Source organism: Ischnura elegans, chromosome 1 (genome assembly GCF_921293095.1).
Source record: "Ischnura elegans chromosome 1, ioIscEleg1.1, whole genome shotgun sequence".
Classification (NCBI taxonomy): domain Eukaryota; kingdom Metazoa; phylum Arthropoda; class Insecta; order Odonata; family Coenagrionidae; genus Ischnura; species Ischnura elegans.
The window spans coordinates 38179538-38204270 of NC_060246.1; the positions used below are offsets into that span (position 1 = coordinate 38179538).

Sequence of the window (24733 nt, forward strand, 5' to 3'; positions counted from 1 at the left end):
GGCATCCTTCATCTTTGCCACACTCATAATTCTGGACAATATCCAGCCAATTAGAGCCGTTGGGCTTTTGGATGTTTAGCGAAAAATTGAAATTCTTAACACGCTCACTGCCGCTTCGGTCATGACTGAAATGTGTACTTCATCTTCTCGCCATTGTGGTCATAATGAATGATGAATGAGCCACTTTTTTGGCCACTAATAGCATGCAGTTGGTAACAGCTACTTTGGCAACGTGACCAACACGGTGCACATACACGAAAGCACACAAAAACTCAAACGGAGAGGACCCAAATATTAAAGCGAAAGAAAAAAGAAATATGTTTGGTGCAATGGGTGGATTCATCTTAAAATCTGCACCAGGGAACGTGTTAATGCTGGTGACAAGAAATTGCTCTTTTGTGACAGCTCAAATGAATTTTCCACTAAGTATATGTACATCGTCACTTTCAAAATGATAGAAATGAATTTTCCACTAAGTATATGTACATCGTCACTTTCAAAATGATAGAAGTTATTTAATAAAGAAATTTATTTGAAGTATCAAAATTTAATCAAAATATTTATAAAGTTTTAGAATTACACATGCCATGTGAGATATTTGAAATTTTTCCTATTCACCTATGATAGCATTTTTTTGCCATTCATCAAGGAATACTGTTCATGTGACAGACAACAGAACTAAAAATAAAATTTTTCACTCCTGATCACTTCTCAATTGATCATGAAACACAATTATTAAAACCAAATCTTGCCGGTTGCAGAGTCAATATATGTACAACTTAAAGTCAGTTTTGTCAGCATTGTATATAAATAAAAAATACCTACTTAGGTAAAACTCTTTTGCACACAAAAAAGTTAAACAGTCTTTTTATTCACTTCACTTGAGAATATCCAAGTTTCCTCGAGACACTGACAATCATCAACACATCCTTCATATTTCAGTTTTATGGCACTGTCTATTTCCTGCCTAAATGGCAGATGTCTTCCTCATTCTCACACACAGCTCTGAGACTCTTCACTGAAAACCATGCCCTTCACACATGAAAACCTAAAGTCCAGGATTTGACTGCGACTGAATCCATGGGAGCAATAATGGAAAAGTCTTGGGTTGGAGGGCTCTGCATGGTAAACATACAGCTGCAATCCATTGCACGAGAAGGCTGGGGTGGCCTGAGTAGAGGTTGTCATGGAAACAGGAAAGAAAGTGCTGTTGGCTTCTAAACTAAGGGTTGGAGGAATCGTGGAAGTATCTTCCAGAGTTGGAGGGATTGATGGGGGAACTGCAGAGGAATCAACAATGGGAGACAGAATTGGAGGTGGAGTCAGATAATCATCTCCATCATCACTGCGAAACCTGTCAACGTTCCTACTTTTGCTGCCATCAAATCTACCTTTTCCTCCATCACTTTCGATGAAATATTCAGTTTCTTTTTCATTTTCAAGAAAAGGAACAGGGAAGTTTTGCCTGCTCTTTGAGAGTTGACTCTCTGAGAACTGAACAATATCAGTTATCCTTTTTCTCGTGTACGTCCTTGCTCGTGGTTTTGACCCCCTGAAGCCACCTATGGGTGCTGAAGATGGAGTTACATCTCTAATCGGTGGAGGGTTAGTTGGTTTTGATGAATATAACCTGGGTCTCTTTGGAGTGGAGGTGTAAAGTGCCTGCTCTTTGCTTTTCTCCCCCTGCACTCGAGCACTGAACCTTCCCCTCGTCGGTAAAACTACTTTGGCATCATTGACGGCATTGCTTTGAGTGACCTGTTGCCTTGGAGACCATCTCCTTGGTGCTTGGGTAACCTCCTGCTCTCTTTCATCGATGACTTTTCCCTGACGACCAAAACCCCGCCCTTGAATTCCAACCTTGCCTTTCCTGTACCCTCTTGAGGACTCTGTGGTCATCACTATGGGAGCGGCAGTTGTTCTTCGCGGGAGAATCACAGGTGGAAGCTCAGGAGCAGAAGCTTGTTTCCATGACCTCACGCGGGGCTTAATAGTTCTGAAGAGATTAGGAGTGGAGGGTAGAGGTGTTGTTATCTCTTCATCAGTGTCAGGATCCACAAATCTCAGGTATGGAAGGGGAGTGTTGGCATTCCTGGATGCATCTCCACCCCTATTAGGAGTTCCCCTGAATGAAATTGATTTTGCCCTGCTGCCTGCATTCATCTCTTCCTCTTCATCAGGGTACAAATCTTCTTCAGCATCCTTCTCTCCTTCAGAGTGTTCATGCCCCTCTTCTTGATCATCGTAGAGCTCATCTTCATCAAGAAATTTTTCATTTGGATACTCATCATCCTGTTCCTGCAGATAGCTTTCTTCATCATCGTCCAAGGAACCTTTCGAGTCCTCTCCATTCCATAACTTTTTACCGCTTCGAGCATTATTTCTAGCTCCACCTCTGGCATTCTTCAATGTTGGAATGGGTAGATGAAGCAAGGATCCCCTATTCAGCTCTCCATTCCCTAGTTTTACATTTGAAATTCCAGGTTTTAAAATGCTCGAAGTTTCTTCGTACTCATCCACATATTCATCATCATCATAAGAAATTCTACTTTCAATGTTGGGTTTGCTGAAACCCTTCTGAGTTGATAAGCCAGGCAAATTGTCCTGTAGCTCTTCATCATAAAAGTCCTCTTCGTCAACTCTATCAGACTCATCATAAAAATCGTCTTCTGTGGAACTCTTACCATCAACCACAGATTTTTCATCATCACCATTAGCTTCGGCTTTAGAGGTAGAATCCTTGCCATTATCCACTCTAAATTTATTACCTCCAGAGATATTCTGAGCCTTTCTCCTTCCCAAGGACGTCTTCCTCACTGCCCTGTTTGTTTCCTCAAAATCATCCTCATCTGTCCCACTTAGCTCAAATTCACTGTCTTGTTTGCCATTCAGAGTCGTTCCAGTTGGAGACAATTCTGTCACGTCACCAGTGCTGGAAACTCTCCCCAACACGTATTTCTCATCTGAGAGTCTATTACTTTCATTATCCGGTACACTCTGATGGTCTATATCTGAATTATCTACTTCTTCAGAGTCCCAATCGTCTTCATAACTTTCATCCTCATAAGCTTCATCATCAGAATCTGATGTGTGGCCAGAGGTTAGAGATTTAGGATCTCGGTAACTTCCCTTGCCAGTTGGTTCAGCACCCTGTTTAGCTCCATTGGAAGGTTCCTTGCTTTTCTCAACATCTTCCTCCTCATCATAGTCTTCATCAGAGTATACTTCATCATCGTCCTCAGCAACAGCTTGTTTTTCATCGTCCTCCACCTTCACCCAATCTTTGCCATTGAAACGATACTCCTTGCCACCAATTTCTGCCTTGAAAACGGTGCCTTGTGATGTGACAGGAAATATATTCAGTATCTTGATGCCCTTTTCATCAGAAGAGTCTTCACTGATTTTCAAGGCAGGGGCTTTATCATTTTCATCCCCGATCTTCGCTTTGGCATCTTTCTCATCCACATCATCATCTCCCTCCACATAATTTTCATCACTTTCATCATCTTCTTCCTCATCAGCATACTCATCCTCACCATCTGTTTTAATCAGGTTCACCACATCCTCTTTCTCCTTTTCTTCTGGTTTCACTGTAGAGATCACTCCCGTTGCATTCGATATCTCTGCTACTGTCACATTCCCCTCTATTTTTCCATCCTCAGCAGGGATCTCACTCTTAGTCTTGTTCAAAATGTGATGCTGCCTAAATGCCAATTTGCCCCCTCCATCCTTAGTGCCGTTGTTTGTGCCTCTGTAGACCATTGGGACCTTGAAGATCTTACTTCGGTCAAACTTTGGCCTAGGAGATGTGGTCGTTCGCGATGAGGATCCCCCCCTACCTCTCCCAATGACCGGTCGACTAGTCGTGGTTGAGAAGGCGGGGGCAACTCTACCCCTGCCAAACCTAGATCGAGTAGTGGTTGTGGGAGCAGATGTGGTGACTGAAATCTGGACCCTACCTCTACCAAACCTTGGCTTGTTTGTTGGTGTGCTCGTGGTGGTTGGTGCTTGCCCATTCCTCCCGTACTTGGGCCTGCTGGCAGCAGCGAAAGAAGGAGACTTCCTCACTGCACTTTCAGTGGTCTGCTCTGCTTTCCCTGTCCTCTGATACTTTCTTTGACTGGGTGTGAAACTCTGTGGAACACTTTTCCTATCACTCTGGCCACTTCTGCCAGTTCTCGAAGCATCCTGCCTGACTGATCCAGCTTTTTGACCAGGGAAATTTCGGTGAGAGAACCTGGATAGTGATGATGATGGAGACTTATTTTCATCAGGTTTCTTGGTGGTTGCTCTTGCACTGGATCCAAATCTGGGACGTCTCCCATTGAAACTCTGGCTGCCAAGATCCCTCTTTTTTCTCGACTCTCCATAGTATTCAGCCTCAGGAACAATACGCCATTTATTTCCACAGTGCTTCTCATCAAAACAATGCTGTGAGCCATGGGCAATATCCTGAACGAGGTCTGATGGTGAAGTTGCTCTTTTTTGTGGTTTGTTCTTCTGTTCCATACTCTCAGAACCTGTCAAAAGATTAATAAAATAGAATGCCATCAGAACACAAATACTAGAATGACTTGATTTACAGCTAGTAGCTCAGTTACGTGATTTAATGGCCATTCAAGCTGTCTACTGCAACTTTACCATATGAAACTTCTGCATCATCCAGAGAAATAAGTCACTACATTCAGCAAGTATTTACAATGGATAATACAGACACATAGAACACTAACTTAACATAAGTATGCTACAAATTTTTCTGGCATTGATGAAAGTTGCAATAAAACTTCATAAACTTTACTAAAAGAATACAAAAAATTTGATTTAAAGCAGACATCACTAAGAGAGCCAAGTTCAGAAGTAAGACGAAATGCTTGAAAGGCTAAAAATTGAAAGACTTTGGCTACATGGACTAATTCACTACAAACAATAGAAATATCACCTATGATTTTCATTCTTTACTAACTATAACTGTAATATACATTTTTTGCATCAGCTATTTACAATGAGGAGTGAGTAAAAGATAAACAAGAATTACATGCTATTGTTATAATGGAAAATTATAGAAAGGTTCAACAGAAACTATGCACCTACATAATGTTTAACTACTTTTTAATGAAAACAATTAAAAAAAAATCTTTTTCTTGAATAAGTTTATTAAAACACTACTAAGTCATTAGTCATGTCAGTTCAGAGTGAGTCAAAAAGGAATTTTGATGACCATGTATCAGGTAATAATATTTGTGAGAGCCTACACCATACTACCAAAATGAAGAAAAGTTATTCTCAAAATTGCTGCCTGCCAATTAAACAAAACATTTACCATTGAAACTCACAATGATGTGCGCTTGAGGATGAAAATAAATAGAAGAAAGATATTGCAAAAATAAGTACATACATACATACATAGTTACTACGCCATAAAGTAAAAGTGGTGAGTAAAATAATTCTAGTATTTATGATTTCAAAACGTAATAAAGGACATCAATTTTTTTTAAAGTGAGGGAGAAAAATCATCCCCTATTTTTATGCCATTTGATAATATGTAATTATTAGATTATGGGTCGGATGCAGCTTGTTGTGCTTGATTTCATCTATGAGCAATTTTTAACATTGCAGAGAATACAGATTTCAGAAATTTTTTATTTGTCACTACAGAAAAGGTGTCTAAATGTTTCCCCATTATCATGTGATAAATGATGAGGAACATGAAAGTGTTTGTTCTTCATTCCACGGATATATTGACATCATGTAAAAGTCAACAGATATATCTACATATTCACAGCTATGAGCGTCTCCAAACAGGTGTAATGATGGTTAAAATGTGATCTAAGTCCAAGTACATTTCCATGCAGCAAATGTTAACGAGACAAGCTATTACCACACAAAATAACATATCCACACAATTAAACTATGAAATACTTGAGTGTAAATAAATCATTGAGTTTACAGAGAGTTGTGATTAATTATAAGTGAAGATGAGGCCTCAATAACACGAAATTCAATCTATCCCATGCAGATTTTAACAACATGCCTAAGAGACCTGACTAGTGCATCATACAAAAAGTGCAATCAAAGTTTTATAATAATGATAACAATCCTATGCCAGGATTCACTTACTATACTTGGAGATAATCCGCCACAACAATTTATAAACTAAATTTATTTTTATTTTCCTATTTGTCTGTCACATTTGAAGTCAAAAGTCCAAGTCACAAGTTGTCATCTGAAAATATGCGCAAATCCATTTAATTGTAATGACCTGAAAGACAAATTTATGGGTATTATGATAACGACATGAAGCAATGATAAAATAATAGTAATGTGACAAATATCAGAGGTATAAGTTCATTGAAATTATAGCATAGTAGAGTAATAGCCAGAGTACCACAGTGAAAGGTTATACATAGATATTTGAAGAGCAGATGCCAAAAATGGAATATTGGGGGAGGTGGAGGAGATTCCTAAATAATACTCATACACACTCTTTTGCATCACTGACAATTTTATGGGTATTTCTCACCCTGAAGAATCTACATTGCACAAGAGGTTTATGAAAAAAAAGATATGCAGTTAGTATTATGAGGCACAGAATACAAAGTTTTTTAATATATGCAGTGCTTTGAAAAAAGCCCATCGTTGAATAGTGTCTGCCTGGGGATTTCACTATGACACTGAATTAGAGAGCATGACCTCCATCCTTTGTGTTACAATGTGGGCTTGAGGCATCAACATCTTGTTCGGTTGACCCAGTCAGAAATTCACATTGGAAAAAGATGACTTGGTGGTGTAATTGATAGCATAACTAACCATCAATTAGGAGATCTGGGTTCGGATCCCAGGTAGGCCAAATGATTTTTTTGTAATTGTACGCCTTATTATTTCATGATTAAAATGTGCTATGTTATTTACATATCAATTGATATTAGCTGAATGCTATTGCCAGTTTGGTTCATCTAAACGGTTCATTAGTTCTTTCACTGTGTTGATGGATGTGACGTTTCTTTTTTTTTTGTGAGAATTAAGTTAGTTCTGATCCTATCTCGAAGCAACTCAGTTGGTTCTTTTGCCGTTACCACCCTCAGCTGCCGCTATACTACTTGTTGGAGTTTTAACTACAGCAAAGTCTCACATTTTTCATGATGAAAATTTCTCTCTTTGTGTGAATTTGCACCAGTGTACATGTCTGGGTACAAAGTCACATGTTATATGCAGTGCCAGGGCAAGGCAAAGGCAAAATAGGCACGTGCATAGGGGTATCGCAGTCCAAGGGGTGCCTTCAAGGGTAGCAGTTCATTCAGTTACAGCAGTACGTAACTTTTATATTTTTTAAGTTACTCTTCTTTTTTGTTGTATGAATTAAGGCTAGACATTTTTTTTTGGAAAGGGTATTCATAAAGTGTTTTAGTTTCATAAAAGTTAAACTGTGTTGTGTAGTTTTACTCCAAGCTAACTTAATTGAATTAACTCTTTAATTGAATTGACTATTTTTTCCCCTGCGTAAAAATTCAAACATAAACTTATGCTGTCAGCCATACATCTGTTTGTTCCTTTTTTTCGAACCTTACCTCATGGGAGTGGCTATGCCTTATCATAAAAATCGGGAAGGGGGGGCTCAAGTGAGGAAGGGCGTTCAATAGAGAGGTGTCTATATCGTAACTTTGGGTAAATCCGGCCCCGTGCAGTGCTATGGAAATCACTGGGTAAGTACTTTGACTCAAGATTTATATGAGCTGTACCATCCCAAAATGTGGAATTTTTCTTTATTATTTTAAAAAACATCCAAAGTACAGAAAATATCATCTGATCAAGATTTCCAATCAAGTTTTGACTTAAAATAAACATCACATCTGTTACACCGAAAGTCAATGAGATAAGAGCAATAGTCACTCCCATTCGACCTGTCACATCTTATACTTTTTCATGGGCCATTATATGCTTGAATCCTATATACCTATATAAACCTGCACAATCCTATGAGCAATCACCTTGAAATAATCAGGAAGTAAAATATAGACTTTTGCAAACATATTTCTTCATCTCAAATAAAATGTTTTACTAAAGATAAAATACTGAGGTGACATTTTTAAATTTAAATTACATACAAATTTTGATTCCCTTATAATTTACACACCCTAAAAATGATATATGATGATTCTTAAAGTTTTAAACTAATGATACATCATAAAAATAAACAAATTTAACAGAAGTGAAGCATCCCCTTGTCACATTCAATGTTGTACATTGTTTGCAGACTCTTCTCAAAATCTGGTACAAATATAGACTCCAAAATGCACTGGAAATGAATGCATGAATGAAAATGAATGCATGCAATGAAATTATGTAAGCAAATGGGGGTCACAGCCATGGATGGGACTCAAATAAAAGCAAGAATTTAATGGTAGGAATAGCAATGCCATTTGACACAGTCATTGCGCTGGAATAAACATAGTCTATTCCAACACATAATGAGAAAGTGTGCAATGGAAACCAATATGAAACTCACTGAGAAAGTGGTAAAATGATTCCTCGCATATTCCAATATTCCCCTCTTTTAATTATCTATTTGGGCTTTCCCTTGCATTGGGATCCTTGAAGTTCTGCTGTACATGCTTTCAGAGTGTCATAATTGGTTTTGAGAAGAATTTGAATGCATAATTGAGTGATGAAATGCAAAATAATTACTTCATATGAGCAGGTCATTCAAAAACTTTAACCATATTGCAAATCTCTGCAAAAAATCCTTCTTACAGAAATTGGTGCTTGGAATTAATTTTACCACACCTAAATTCTGGTTCCTCAAAAGGGCATTCAATTAAATAGCAGAGCAATAGTTCCAATGTGAGAAATTGTTTTCCTGACAAGAAATTATATTTGGGAACAGTATACAGAACAATTTCCCAAGGTTGACTTCTCATTATATCCCAGCCTATATTGTTCAATGTCACATCCTCATTGGGTTATGTGCCTGGCTACACAGATTGGAGTAGCTGCCAACGCAAACTTGCCATGTGAATTTCTGTGGCAGAAAGGTAAATATTTTGGTTTTGGCCACCGTGTTTCAATGATTCTGAGGGATATCAAATTGATTAAACCCCCTGGCAGCAGTGAATAGATTGCCGTCTTCCACTCTGTGTGGAAATTTGCCAAGAAGGCCAGTGCATTTTTTTCTGCGTGGAGGGACAGAGAGGGTAAAAGACCTTAATATCCCCTACCAACCCTTTTCCACCTGGTCTGGGGGAGGAGTCCATCCACTAAGGAAGGGTTTCGTGGAATTTCAGATAATATTGGGGATTATATTTTGACGGCCAAAATCTACAAAGCCAGTATTATGTCAAAGATTGTAATATTCACTTTGATTTTATACAAAACACCAAGCAAATTGGTTAATATTCGACCTATGAAACTTTTCAATGCATCTCTCTGCTCGCACCCACTCACCAGAGGGCTTGAGAGGATAATGGAAAGACAGGCTGACACCTCCATGGAATAGAAAATAGAATGCAACCACTACTAAGCGAGGGACTGGTTTAGGTAAGAATGGAGGTTTGCGCTATTGTCTCATTCATGACAGAAAGAGGCATGAAGATTAGAAGGGCTTAGAAGAGTGGATAAGGAGAGATGGGTGAACTTTCTTCTACATATTTCCTGCAGTCACCGAAGCACTTGCGCATGAAGGTTTCACGCACATTAAGGTTTAATTAAAATGGAGGATTTTCCTCAAAAAATTAATGACCATGGAATACATTAGCTTTACCCATGAGAACTATACATAATAACGGATATAATTGGAATATATTTATGTATTTCATCAGGGGCTTAACTAGAAATATGCTTTGGGGGGGGAGGGGTGGGATGGAGGGGCTTAGAGTGGGTAATCCACCCATGAAATGGGGGTTCCAGGAAAATTTTTGAAAAATTATATCCATTTTACTTCATGTTGGCTCTGAAAATTTAACTTAAAGTAGATTCAATTCTTTCATGTCAAAACTAGACAATAGTTTAATATATATTTTTTTTATTTCTCTGAGGCTTTTGGGGGGGATCTATCCCCTCATTCCTTTCCCCCCCCAAGGTTACCTCACTGCATTTTATGTAGAAAAGAGTCGCAAGCAGATGAAAATATAGGTACATACAAGACAAAATACACTATTCTAGTATTGACGGCTGTAAGTAATTAATAATTTGGCAATTTCACTTTAAAACTGTTTCAGATATAATGCAATCATATGAAAGAAACTAATACCGTAATCATATAAGAAAGTAAAGTGAAGCAATCATGAGAGATACATTTCTTGTGAAAATGGACATACAAGTAAATAAAGTTGGTAAAATGACTCTCACCTGAGATATGGACACTTCTCTTCACATGAACTTTTTGGGCTTCAAACTGGAGTTCAGGAGGAACTGCAAGTCATAAAAGATACATTTGCTCAAGTGAGTATTTTCAATTATATTACATTTAATCCACAATTCATGATTTTTTGATCATTATGAGAAGCTTAACAAAAAAATTTCTTCAATAAAATTGATTTCAGGTAATAAAGAAATATGTATAGATATTAGAGTTCAATTTAAAGTTCCTCGCACCAGTCAGACACCAGTTTTTGGCTCAGGCCTGTTCATTTTGATGAATTGCAGGAAAAAAATGTGTGGTTTAAAGTAACTAATCTCTTTTCTGCCTTCCTCTCAAGCCAGAGAGAAATTTTTGCTTTACCTTCCAAACAACCTTTTCTGAGGTCACTTTCCTCTGTTCTTACATTCATTCTTTGCATCATGGGGCCAGAAACTTTTAACCAAGCTAAATAAGGAATGCCCTATATTTATATCCCTTTGTTATTAACCAAAAAACTGACAATAATAATGAAATTCACAGAAAATATCCCCAGTATTTCTACTTTGCAATAAAGGCATACACAGGTTTTGAAGCTCAGGGCCCCTCTACCATGGATTTGACCATTAAATGAACTACACATAATATAGTATCAGGCAATGATTCAATGAGCTTTTACCTCATCTACTGCCATTTTTATTGAACAGCAAATATTAACACTGTGTCTTGCCCCATTTTCTCACCTACCATTGACATGATTTAGATAAAACATTTGAATGTGAATGTTTTTCGCATAAATACCTATATATAAACATGACAATAGCAACAAACAGCATGGATAGTGAGGTGAAACACAAGTAAAAATGAATTAATGACAATGAAGTCAATTTTATGTAGTTCCATATATTTTCAAGTGAAATTTTCTTGTACTATTTGAGAAAAAAAATGGCATACATACTCATTACCAACATCTATGATACTACTGAAATACATAATGAATGAGAGCTTGGAGAAAATCAATTTTAGGAAACATGTGACTATCTGTTGTCTCATTGCAGATCAAAGAAATAAAAATGAAAGGGATATGTTTTGTTGCAAGGCTGAATATGCATGTATCAGTAAAAGAGGTTATCCTATTATGTATGTACTTACCCTCTTCAAACACGAGGTGCTGAACATGACTATTGAGGAAATAATATGATGGAGCAGAGGCACAATCGACCAATTCGTTGACTTGACATGTACGGCTTTGCTGGTTAAAGACAGTCCCTGGACCACAAAGGAACTTATTATCTATCAGTCTGGAAAGAAAATATGACAAAATTATTGAATGCATCAGGTTACTCAATACCTTATCATTGTCAGGAAAGATTACACCCCTATATATTTTGATCAGATTCAGATAAAATTGCAAATACCAGAGAAAAGGATTACAAAATACAAATAAAAATTCACTAGATATATGGATATCATTGCTATAGCAGTACAGCAGCATATTATTCAGCAATATGACCAGCATTATGACTTGCTGACCTAGTCTATTCTCCTTAGACAGTATGGGAGCACTTGAAACATAGGCTTTCTCAGCAATATTTATGTGTAACGGAATGTAGCCGCTGTGTAACACGCTGAAAATCATGGGGACAAATAATCACAAGAAAAAGAGTCCTTAATGAAATCTATTAACAAGAAAAAAAATTACGCCACAATATTTTGTATGTAAATCCTTATCCTTAGACTTACTCATTAATCAATAGAATGATGTTTTACCTTCCATGGCGTCCTTGAGAGCAGATATGGAAGAGTTTACAGTCTGCTTCTGGATCAGCGTACAATCCACCTGGGACTTTGCCAGCGCATGAAAAACTGGTCTCAGGAAATTCTGTGGTGGTGGTTGTGGGCATGGGAGTGGTTGTAACATCCAGCGGGATTGATGCATTGTCTTCTTGCTGGAGCTGAAGATCATTCTTTAGAGGCTGCCTTCCCCTTTGAACAACTTGCTTGCTATTCCTTGGTCTTGAGTCCTCTTCGACGGCTACGACTGCAATTGGCTTGGCTCGGAAAGATGCCCTGACTTGGCCAAAGTTACTTCGCTGACGAGACACTATCCTCTGCTGGCCAGCATTTTCTGATGTTATGATAGGAGGATTCTCCGACTGGTCACGTGAGGCAAAATTCCTAGACCTGGGAGATTCACTTTGCCCTAAGGAGGATGAAAGAGTCAGCTTGATGGTTCGCGATGGGCCTCGTCCCCTTCTCCTCGATTCAAAACCATCTCGTGATGAAGTGCCTGATGCCACTGTAGCCGTTGAATCATCAACAACTGCACGTCTTCTTCTTCTACTCCTATCACTCACTCCACCAACTGATCTCAGTTTAGGCACATCATCAAAAAATGCATCCAGCGCATAGTCAGAATCAGAGTATTCCTCATCTTCATAAACTTCAGAACCATCTGGGGGAATAATAAGGTCAAATTCATGAGCCACACAGAGAGAAAGATGTTTAATGAATATAACAATTGAATATCTATCTGACGGCTCCATTTCTTTGATTTCACTTCACACGTAAAAATGCTTGAAGTGGTGGATATGAAAAAGCTTGTATGTGGATACATATTCTTGGATAGATCACTGGAAAAGTTGATCTTTCACGTATCATCATTTCAAAGAAGAGGATTTCCAATGAACAAAAATGTATGAATGAGGTAAGACTCATTATTTTGTTTCTGTTTTCAAGACTAATTTTTGATTGAATCCTGAAGAAGCAACTGAATTCTGGGAAAAATACTGCTCAAGTTTTTGGTTGGATTCCAAATTTAAGCGGATACTGGAGCTTTTAGATGCGATAGAGTCACTACATTATTATGGAAAGTACATTTAAATAAATGCATTAATTAAAGTTAGATGTGGTTTTCATAATGAAGAGAAAATCAACAAAATGATATTAGGTACACACATATTAATTTTACGTGAATGAGAGAGGCTTTAAATTTAAGAATTAGAGCAACCAAAATTAACGTCTGCCCTACCTTCACCTGACGGAGCAGTAGACTCGTGAGGGAGTCTATGATCAGTAATCACATGTCCACCAGCTGATGGCCCACTGATACTGATGCTTGTGCTGGTCACAGGAGGTGGTGTGGGAGTAGTGGTGGACGGTGTTCCAGGAAGACTTAGACTACCAGTTACTATAGCCACTGAAGAACTGCACGAAAATAGTGAAGAAAATTTAGATTCAAGGCACAAGATTAGTTAATTCCTACCATAACAAATTTATGCTTGACAATGATGACCTTTTTCCATTACCATTTACCATATCAGAAGGTCTGCTGTAGTGATTTATAATTATATTGACAATATTATGTACAATGATTTTATTACAGTTGGTTAGCAATTAACGTAGAAATCATCAAAAGAAAAAAATGACTCATAAAGATAGCAATCAGCATTGGTTAAGTAGCAAAAAAAAAATAAAAGCACAACAGTACTCAGTAAAAATAATAAAATAAGTTCAAATATGACAGCAGTCACACCTAGATCCCGTGAATTCAGGAATGCAATAATATGCTTTTTCAAGAAGTAAATTCTTTACAAGGTTTTTGAACACTGGCAGAGAAGAAATTGATTTAATATCAGATGGTAATATGTCACAGATTATTGAGACTGCAGAATTAGGAGAAAGGGAAGTGGAGGCTTGGGATAGGTGGAAGTACTACTTCATGTGTGGTAAGGGTGCACATCATAGTGAGAGGAGAATATTTGGGGGCTTTGTTTTACAAATAAGGAACAGTTATGTGAATAAAGGGATGGAAGTGTGACGATGTTATGGTTCTTGAATAAAGGTCTGCCTGGGGTACAAGGGGGAGGTGAAGCATTGCCTTAATCCTTTAGCCACGGGAGTGCATGATTTTAGCTAAGAGCCTGTATGGGAGAGAACCAAGAAATATTTTTTCCCTCTGTCCTGGCAAAGTATCTCGCAAGAAGTGCACCTCTATAACCCAGGGAACCCTTCATTCTTTCCTACCAAAGGATGGGCCTACCTTTGAGCACTTGTTGCAGGGATATTAACAGGTGGTGTGGGAAGGAAACATTATGAAATGGGCAGTACGATAGAAAATGCAGGGAGGCACCCCCTGCCATGAGGGATGGCAGGGGAGAGTTAAGCTGCATTAGCAATCCCTACAATGAAGGAAAGTGCACTTGGTCTCCACCAGGGAAGCAATAAAAATTTTGGGAAACTGCCTTAGATAACCAAGCAATGGTCTGGATACAATTCATCAAATATTTATATCCATGCCTTATTGATGTAACCATTTAGAGCCTTCAGTTACCACAACAACCCTTTTTACTGGGTTAAATAAACCATAGGCATGGATTTTCCTATAATAATATTAAAACAATTCGTAATCCTCCCAGATAAATTTCAATGTATAGGAAAAATAAATAATTTAAGTTCGATTGCATCTTTTGAGGCATACATATTTCAGCCTCTTTGTAGGGCTATGGAAAGGAAAAAAACTGTCTTTATTTTATTATTATCTGCAGCATTTAATTAAAAATGAGGTCTCATATCAGTTACCAAGCATACACTAGGTGACCTACATTGGCGAATGAGGGTCTGCCACAAAGACAATAAGCGGGGGGCATTTCCACTGAAGTTAGCAGGGACAATGACACCAATATTTTCCCATCCTTCTAATCACATTATAAGAAAAATATTACAGAATTTGACATCAATGCAAAGGGGAGAGTATAAATAAAACCACTGAAAACTGCAAAATAGTTTTTGCACAAGCTGATAAGATCACAGTAATCCTAATTACCCATCATTACCTGTACATTATAAAAGGTGCCATCAATACATTGCAAAGAAGACAAAGATAATTTTTAAACAGATCAATTGTTGCTTACTCACTATAACTTATAGAATACTTACTGAGATGTGGATGTAGAAGAAGAAGAGCTGACCACGGCTACTGTAGGTGGTGGTGGGAAGTGCTGGTGGGACTGTAACTGCTGTTGGTGTTGTTGACGAATGTGCTGTTCCTGTTCCTGCTGCTGTCGCTGGATCTGCTGCTTTTGTTGCTGCTGTTGTTTTTGCTGTTGCTGCTGAACCTTCTGCTGGTGTTCCTGGATGCGTTGTTGGTGCTCTATCTGCTGTGCTTGCTGCTGCTCTATCTGCTGCTGCTGGATCTGGTGCTGGTGCTGCTCATGGGCTGCTGTCTCTTCGTCTTCCTGCTCCACCTCCTTTGCATCCCGGAGGGGTGGAACAGGCGATGAGAAGTGGTGTGTCCCGAAGAACTGGGACTGTATCGGGGAGGGTGAAGAGGATGGAGAGGAACCCTGCTGTCTTTGCTGCTGCTGTCCAACTCCCTGGGCTTCGTTCAGAGCTAACCCGTTCAAGAGGTGTGGATGGAATGGCTGGGAATGGTGGTATGAGGACTGGGAAGGGGGCAGGGAGGATGGGGAGGGGGAAGGTGGTGGTGGTGGGGGAGATAAGTGGTGGGATGGGGAGGGAGAAGGAGATACTGATAGTAAGGAAGAGGGGGAAGACTGGGGCAGCTGAGAGTGGTGCTGGAAGTTGTGATTGTGGTGGTACCCACCATCAAAGTAGTGGTTTTGGGTAGAGAACTGTTCCTGCGATTGCTGCTGTTGCTGTTGTTGTTGCTGCTGTTGCTGTAGCTGTTGCTGTTGTTGTTGCTGTTGTTGCTGTAGCTGTTGCTGTTGTTGTTGCTGTTGTTGCTGCTGTCTTTGTTGTTGTTCCTTCTGCCTCTGCAACTCCTGCTGCGCCTTCTGCTCTTGTTGGAACTGCTTGAAACTGCTCAGGGTCGGATTTGATTGCTGCTGGTGGGAATGTTGCTGGTTCTGCAAGACCTGACTGGGCCGGGCAGTCCCTGGGAAATGGCTTGGCTGCGACGGCTGCCGCAGGATGGGAGGCCTATTGCTCGTGAGGTGGGACTTGAGGCTGAAGCTGAGCGGAGGCCTCCTGGAAGAGGAGAACGGGGGAGGCCGGGTGGGTTGCGTCGGTTGCAGTGCGGGCCGCTGCGAATTGTGGAATATTTGTTGGTGTTGGTGCGGAACCACGTTCCTCAGTCCCTCATGGTTTTGGTTCTGGGCAAAGGCAAGCAGCGAAAGAGTTCCCGGGGACGTTGGGCCGTACTGCTGCTGTTGCTGGCGGTGGGTCTGCGGTCGCGGGGTTGGTGGGATGAACTTGGGCGGAGACGGTTTCGACGGAGAGGGAGGGGGCAGCTGAGGAGGCAGCGGCGGCTGCGTGGTGGTGGGTGCCTTCGTGGTGGTGGTGGTTGCCACTGTCGTCGTCGTGGTGGTCGAGGAAGGAGTGGTATTCGGCAGAGGCGTTGAAGTCTCCACCTCCCCACTGTTAGCCGCATCTTCCAGGTCTTCTGGAACAGTTCTGCAAACAAAATCCCATATTGATCAGCATGAATTTTGCCGAAGTTTACACGAAAATTGCTCTCACAAAGTAAAAGCTTGTTGAACTTTGATTTAATGCGTGGTCGGGAACGGTGGAGTCAGAAATACTTCGAACTTGAGGAGTTACATTCCAGAAGCTGGGTCCACAATTAACTGACTTTTCAACCCTACACTTCAGAAGGAGTTAGAAGATTGGGAAGAAAGGAGGGAATGGGTGGATGGAGACGATTAATCCGCTAGGGTCAGGATTAGCACAGAAGGATGGAGAAATGACACCTCCCACCTCCAAACCCTGACAGGGCGACCTAAAACTAGCGAAACTAGGAATTTACTGCTCCTAGAGAAATGGGAGAGTCATCAAAGTACATAGTAGGTAAAATTTGATCAGAGATTATTCTCTAGATTCTGTTGTCCGGTACAACTGAGAAACATAGGAACTTGCCACTACAAAATTAAATCTGAAAATAGGCGAGAAAAGTTAGTAATGGCAAATGTTTTCGGTGCATCAAAGAGAGATGGACAGGGTGTATTTCCTGGGAATGAGGAACTGGGAAAACTAAGATATTATCCCATAGGTATGAAGAAACGGAGAGTGATAGGATGAGGAGATTAAAATATGCCTCGGTATGACTGAAAATTAGATGGCAAAAAAATATCAGCTCAGGAAATCCAGGAGGTAGAATAGAGTAAAATTTAAAGAAAGACCTCCTTAAATATGATAGAATGATAATAAAAAAATATCAGTAAATCAAGGCGAAAAAATAAATGAAAATTGAGGAGAAGAGACGTCATTCAACCAGTCTTGTATGGAAAAACTATTTAGATCATCAGCGTTAGTCATTCTTTATCGAAGAGGTAAACTCGCATTAACGGGAGTTCATTATTACAATTGTCAAATAATGATAGCATGAGATAATGAAACACGTGACTCTTTACACATAAACTTACCTTCCGGCTATGAAGGCATTGGCACCATATAACTCGAGGTTCAGTCCATAGAATTCCTCCGCCTGGCTGCAGTCAACTTCGTCGACACGCTCACAAACACGAGTCTCTTGGTCGAATACAGTGCCATTTAAGCACAGGAACTTTATATCCGTAACTTCACCTGAAATGGAGAGAAATTTATGGCAATATTTTACCAAAGAGGCACGAAAAAAATAGAGAAAAATATCCCCTATCAAAATGACCACAAGTGAAAAAGTTCCAAATAGGAGGCGGGTGTACAATTTATTTTCCAACATATTCAAAATAAATTGAAAACACATTAACAATTCCTCTGTAAATGCTATCGTAAAATTACTTTACTCTCGAATAATGGGAAAATATATGAAAAATAACGGATAAGTAAGGAGAAAAATGTTCTCAACTAGTTGGATAAACAGGGTTTTATATGAATATATATAATTTTATTTTTATCAATGGAATAATTTAAGAACTGGTCCTGAAACTTCATTTTTCAATTTTTGAGGAGGGAATGTGACTGATTTTTTCAAATATACATAAAAAATAGACATTTTTAGTCTGCCATAAATGATAAAGCTATTGCCCTTAAACTGTTACCGGTCGCAGGAAAGTTGTCCTGATAACTTAAGTGTAAATTCGCAATATGTATGAATGAATCTTCAGTGCAGAAATGACTAGGAATTGATGGGTTTCCATGCAAATTATATTGAGATTTTACTTCACTGAACAACCGTCATGGAAATAAAGAAACGGGAAAATAGCCGACGTTTATGACTAAATTCTTCAGTTAATTCGTCAAAAAAAACCATTAGATTTAATATAAAAGTGATATGGGTATGAAAAAATGCTAAATAACTGTTGCGTACACGTCATCGTTTTTCCCCGTTAGCCTTAAATTGGTATTTTTCTGGTCTTAAATATAAAAAAGAGTGACAAATATAAACATCGCACGATATTTAAGGAGACTTGGGGATATTTTACGCCGATTCGGGAGCTCACCTTTTTGTCCGATGGTGCAGACATGAAACATTTGGCACGCCGTCTCGATGTCTGCATAATAGCCTCCGATCACCTTCCCCTCGCACGAGAAGTTAGTCTCCGGCAGGTTGTCAAAATCCAGGTACTGTAAAAGGTTTGATTCCAATTCATTAGCAGATAAAATTTAAAATTAAGCTTATCTAGTGGAAATTTATGCTGCAAAGGTGCAGGAATAGATTTGCTCCAACTTTACGAGGGAGGAAATGGATTGAATTAAGAAAAAACAACACATCTCACTTTTTCAACTTGATGAGTATATATAGACGTAGATACTTAAAATACTAAGTAGTTGATAATAATTATAAAATGCCTAATTTGTGCAAATTAATGAAAAATTTATGAAAATATCTTCGAAAGAAATAACAAAAAAACAGGAATCGCAGTGCCTAGACGAATAATTTAGCCTCATTACATAAGGTCATTAGGAAGTGAACAAAATAAAATTAACCTTAACCTTAATAACGAGTAGGGTGAAAATCAATTTCATTAAATAAAAATTACACTGAAAGCGGATTCGTAAACGTGATCAAGAACTGGTCAAACGAATCTTTGGATCGTTGAGTGAGCTTAAATTGAAAAATAATCAGACAAATAGTGGTAGAGGTCAATTAACATTCACTAATTAAAATTTTTCGAAGAGGCCTCTCATCCTCCACAAAAAAGGAGACCAGAGATAGATAAGAAAATTCCTCTTCTGAATCTAGGCAGCTGAACACTGACGAGAGATTCACACAAACTTTTTAAGGCAAAAATTTCCCGACTTAACAATTTTATATTTTTCCATCCAAGAATGTGCAGGCTTTCCTTTGGAATATAATCGTAAAGAAAAGCTACTTGGTTTCATTTCGCCCAAAGGAACGACCAAAATATTTTAAACCGGAGAATCGCTCAATTTCACCGGCATAAATGCAGTTCTGAGAACTTGATTAAGTGCTTGCAAACTAAAAAAAATTAAAGTAAGACGCTTGATACTCACCCCGGAGACAGCGGCGAGCGACGGCCTGGCTCCATACTGAATTTGCAAGGCGGCAATTAGAGCTGCAAACAAGAAGAAGGAAGAAAGTGGTCAGTGGAGTCTAGACTGGCAAGTGCGACCGTCTCACTTTCAAAGTGGCGCACGATAACACACAAACATTCGCGCACACCACGAGCACACCGCGCGCGAGGTATCAGGGGATGCAGAAACGGGACCATCGACGATGCGTTCCCATTTCGGCGCGCCGCCACCATCCGCCCTCTATCCACCACTCCTCCTATGCAGTGGTGGATCCAGAAAGGGGCTATGGGTATTGAGGCAATAGCCCTCCTAGGGTATCCAATTTACACCATATAAAATGGTAGTTTTGTTCAGACCCCACTAATGCTGCTCTCCCATGCCCCCCACCAATCTCCCTTGTCCCTATCCTAGATCCGCCACTACTCCCCTGCACTCGACTAGAAAGTCGCAATAACTACTAAACTATGTCCACTGCATTTTGTGACTCAGTAAAAAATAAACCATCTATTTCCGAAATAAGTGGGTGATTTACCTAGCGTGTGACCAAGACACCTGGAGGATACGGACAAGCCGAGAATTAAGTGTCCTCCAATAAGCCCCCTGTATCATTGCCCAAATTAAAAGCAGAAGATTAAGATGGGTTGGCCACGTGACCAGTAGGGCTCCACACTGAAAATGGTGGCAGAAAATCTTCCACCAGGCAGACGAGCACATGGACGCCCAAGACTACGATGAGGAGATAAAGCAGAGAAAGATGTGCAAAGGCTCAACGTAACACCGGAGCTGATGCAGGACCGAGACGGATGGCTAGCAGCTATTGGCGAGTCCAAAAATATTTTGCTGTTTGAGTGGCCAAAAATATAGATGGATAGATTTCCGAGAAGTCCAATCGGATTACACTTTTTTTTGTAGTACACTGAGTTTAACGATTACATTTAATTTTTATTATTAATTGTAATAATAATATTTCTCACTGATGCGGGAACGTAAGATGTTACGCTGACAAGGGAAATGCCCTTTTTTTCGAGATAATTCAAGTATAGGCCACGACGAAAATTATTGATCTTAAAATTTTTCTATACATCGACACCGAAATTGGTTGGTAATGAATTGTTTATTTAAACCAGCCTAAGCAGTATTTGCTTATAGTTTTTAGACTGCCGTCCCGCATAAATTAAAGCACGACACTCAGTGAATATGCTAAACGACGAAATCATCAACATAAGAAAATAAGTTATCTCACATTGTACAACCATTTTCATATTTCCACCTGCAAAGCTATAAATAAACATGATAAAACTTACCTGAAATTAAAATATTAGAAACTCCCTGGAGAGCCAAAACGGCTGGGACCAGTGTAGTACAACAAAAACAGATATTCCGGCGAAGCGAGGTGAACCATTTTCATATATGCCGATAAAAGAGAATTTATATTTAATGCAATGTAGCTAGAGTGAGAAACATTACGTCCATTCCCGTTCAAAACAAAAGAAGAGACATGCTGACTTATGGAAGTGTTCTGATCCATGACAACGCCCGTCATCTCAGCGCTGATGCAGTCCAACTGCTCCATGAGCTATTTGAATGGGACATTTTCTATCACCCGCCGTGCAATGCCGCTGGGGGACTTTCGTCTTAACGCTGAAACGAAGATTTGGCTAGGAGGGAAGCATTTTCAAACGGGCGATGAGCTTCAAGACAAAGGCATAATTCATTGAAAGTCATTGGCGGCAACATTCCATGAAGAATGTATAGTAAACGACCAATTCCTCAATTGCCGAGGCGATTATCTCGAAAGAACACCACAAGCGAGCTCAACATTTAGCAATGAAATAATTTTTGACGAATCACTTCGTTTTCTGATCATGACCCAACGGAGGTTGAGAAAAAACTGCCCCTGTACATTAAGATTTCTAGAAGAAAAACCACTATGTTGGAGGAAATAGACGGAATCTACGTGCGATACCCGCAGCGAGATTAACTAACAGAGAGAGATGAAATATCTTGCCGAGAAACAGTGTTGTGATGCATGAAGGCAAAACACTACAGCACATGCGGACGCATGGCGTAGCTTCTCGAAGAGGACGAGGAAGATAGACAAGGTGACCTTTGAACCGGAGTCAGGCTGGGAAGAAAGCGGTGAGGATGGGAACAGAACCTGGGGAGATATCTTGGCGGATGTTGTGGGAGGGGAGGGAGGAGAAGTGGTGGTGAAAAGAGGAAGGAGGAGGGGGAAGATTCCATCTCCGTGGTAACGCCAGCAGCGGGAGTATGTGTGGGTGCGAGCAAAAAGGACGAGGGATACCGTTAGGCGGAGAAGGGAAAAAGTGGGAATCTCTCGGAGGGCGCTTCGGCAGCATCCGCGAAGACGGTGGGGGGGATCCCCGGTTGGAGGACCTTCCCCCAGCGGGGAGTGGAGTCATTGATATCCAGGAGGAAGTGTCTCTTGACGCGGGGAAAAGGACCCCGCCAAATAACCCAATGATGCTCGTGTGTTCCACGGACTCATCATTTAACCATTTATCAAAATTCAATTAGATTTGAGAGACATTTACTAATTATTACCATGAGAAAGCTACCACATGTTTTGATTCATTTCTTGCAATTCAGAATGGGCTATAGGACATTAAGTTTGAACAGTAAAACTGAAATTTGAATTAACCAAAATATAAATAAGTAATTTTCGTTTACGCACACCTGCTACACATTCGTAGTAGTGCTAGTAGTCCTTTTTTTAGAGGGGATTTTTGAGTGAAGAAAGGATTGAGAATAGTGCCATAATTCTGCCACTACAACACCCACCTTGGGAAAGGTGAGGTGTCTTGACGTGGGAGAAGACCCCATCAAAGCGTTTGTTGAGGCTCGTCTCTCCCCCGGACTCATTATTAAACCATCAATTACTTTTCATGCGAATACTTAAGGATGAATATTTTTATAGTTTGAGCCTTGTTAATTTCATTTTTTCTATTCGCTTTTTATTCATTTCGATTTTTTATTTAGGCCTCAGTCAGAGGATCGAAATTTTTGACGCGTGCCTTACGGCGCGCAATGCACATACAATCGCCGGCGCGGCTTGGAGGAGGCGCTGAAACTACATTTTATACGGCGAACGCCGCCGCGTCGTACGGACCACGGAAGCTATCCACGGCATGCAGCCTTGTAAATTAATTGAATAGCGTCAGGTATTAGAAGATTCCTTCATTTCGTCTCATTTTCAGCAGTAATAACTCCGGAAGTTCATGGCGATGCATTGGAATAAAGGAAAATATCACGATGTTTTCATATTTCATGAATTCAATACTGAGCTTAGACGATTGGTAATTTGTGGTTGTGCAAAACAAAATCGTGATATATCGCTCGAAAACAAAAAAAAACAAAACATCGCACCCGATAAAAATAACGACATAATGTTACAATAAAGTATTGAGATTTATCGTCAGGTAAAAAATCGCCGCTAAAAATAACTTCACGATAAATATCCGATATGACGACATATCATCCTACGCATTGTGATATTTTATTGGGAGGTAATTTTTATCGGGTAACATATCACGATATTAATTATATCTAATACTTAAGTGATATTCATCAGATCCGAAGAGACAATAGCTATTGTCCCGTTATTAGGTATCGCAATTTCCAATCATCGATAGTAACAGAACACCTTATTCCTATATTGAATTTTTACCCAGGCCCACTCCATCGGTCTTCCACCCGTGGGGACCTTTGCAGCCTTTACCGTAAATAAAATAGCGCAGCGCAATCGCGTCGGTCAAGGTGGCGAGGGGCGAAAGCCAGCCGGATATGCGGCGGCCGACTTGGGAATTTCCGGCGCTTCAGAGACACACTTGGAAGGCGGTCTTGGTATTTGTGAGAGGGGGATTGAGTGCGAGCAAGGGATGGGAGGAAAGAAGTCATGAAGAGGTCACGGGCCGCTTGAGGGGGCACGACCGGTCGCAGTTTCCTTATGCAGAAAATCCTAAACAACTTACACGCATGTACTCTACTCCTAGGCAGCTTCCTTTCGGTTATCCGTATTAAGTAAAGTTAAGTATCAAAGTTAAGGTATGTCAAAATTTTTGTGTATTCTGTTCTTTTATATATTATTGTATAAAAAACGCAATCGTAACATTTATCTATGTAAAAATATAGTATATCTTTGTTATCTTTGTATTTTATGTTGTTCTTATGTTTTTTCTTTCATAGCCCTGACGATGGTTTTAAATAAACGGAAACGTTGGCTATAACTTGTTTGCATAACATACGTTGACCTAAACTCCGGGAAATATTTTAACATGTATTAAACGAGGTCAAGATAAGAAGAAAAAATTATAGTTATCCGTATTGGAATCACAGTTTCACATAATATCTCCCATTACGTTGTCTTTGGTATTCATTTGCCTCGTACAAATGAACACACCTTGTTAGATAGGCCGTAGTGAGCGGTGGGGCTGATTTCAGGAACCCCCCTAACTGTGTGGGAGATACAGTATTAGGTGTACTTCCTCGGATTGAAATGCTTTCGTTCTTCTAAATAAAAACCCTGGAAAATATTATCTTCAACAGCCTACCTGATCAGTGCACACCAAGGGTGAAATCTAAAACTAAGTTGATCGGGCTCCGAACCTGGATCCCAAAAGTGCAAATCTCAATGCGAACCCTGATTAATTCAAATTATATTTTTCGCATCGACTGTTATCCTTTTCGCGTAAAATTTAGCATATATATGTGTGACTGCAATGTATCCATTACTACATTTTGTCTTTGACTAGTGCACAAAGTCCATTATTTTCCGCCGAGATTTACAGCCTAGAGTACGTTTTCACTAATGGTATCGGTTATTTTTCTTAAAGTGGACGACTAAATTCATCTCCTCTAAAATAGAACAGATTGAAAAACATCAAATGACTGATAGATTAAGCAGCCACTTCAAGTTGAAACTCGGTCGAAGAATCAAAATAACAAAAG

At 39.6% G+C, this 24733-nt stretch overlaps 1 protein-coding gene across 1 annotated transcript in view; it reads right to left on the minus strand.

Annotated features, from left to right (window-relative positions):
* Positions 1 to 514: 514 nt before the first annotated feature.
* The window catches only part of LOC124158955, a 221456-nt gene continuing 197237 nt past the window's right edge, over positions 515 to 24733 (minus strand). Inside the window, exons 3-11 of the mRNA XM_046534396.1 lie at positions 19745 to 19806; positions 18730 to 18853; positions 17713 to 17872; positions 15269 to 16744; positions 13362 to 13537; positions 12101 to 12785; positions 11483 to 11631; positions 10342 to 10404; positions 515 to 4520 (exon numbers count right to left, since the gene is read on the minus strand). Coding sequence (XP_046390352.1) covers positions 994 to 4520; positions 10342 to 10404; positions 11483 to 11631; positions 12101 to 12785; positions 13362 to 13537; positions 15269 to 16744; positions 17713 to 17872; positions 18730 to 18853; positions 19745 to 19806 — 6422 coding nt within the window. The 3' untranslated portion in view covers positions 515 to 993. The remainder of the gene's footprint in view (positions 4521 to 10341; positions 10405 to 11482; positions 11632 to 12100; positions 12786 to 13361; positions 13538 to 15268; positions 16745 to 17712; positions 17873 to 18729; positions 18854 to 19744; positions 19807 to 24733) is intronic.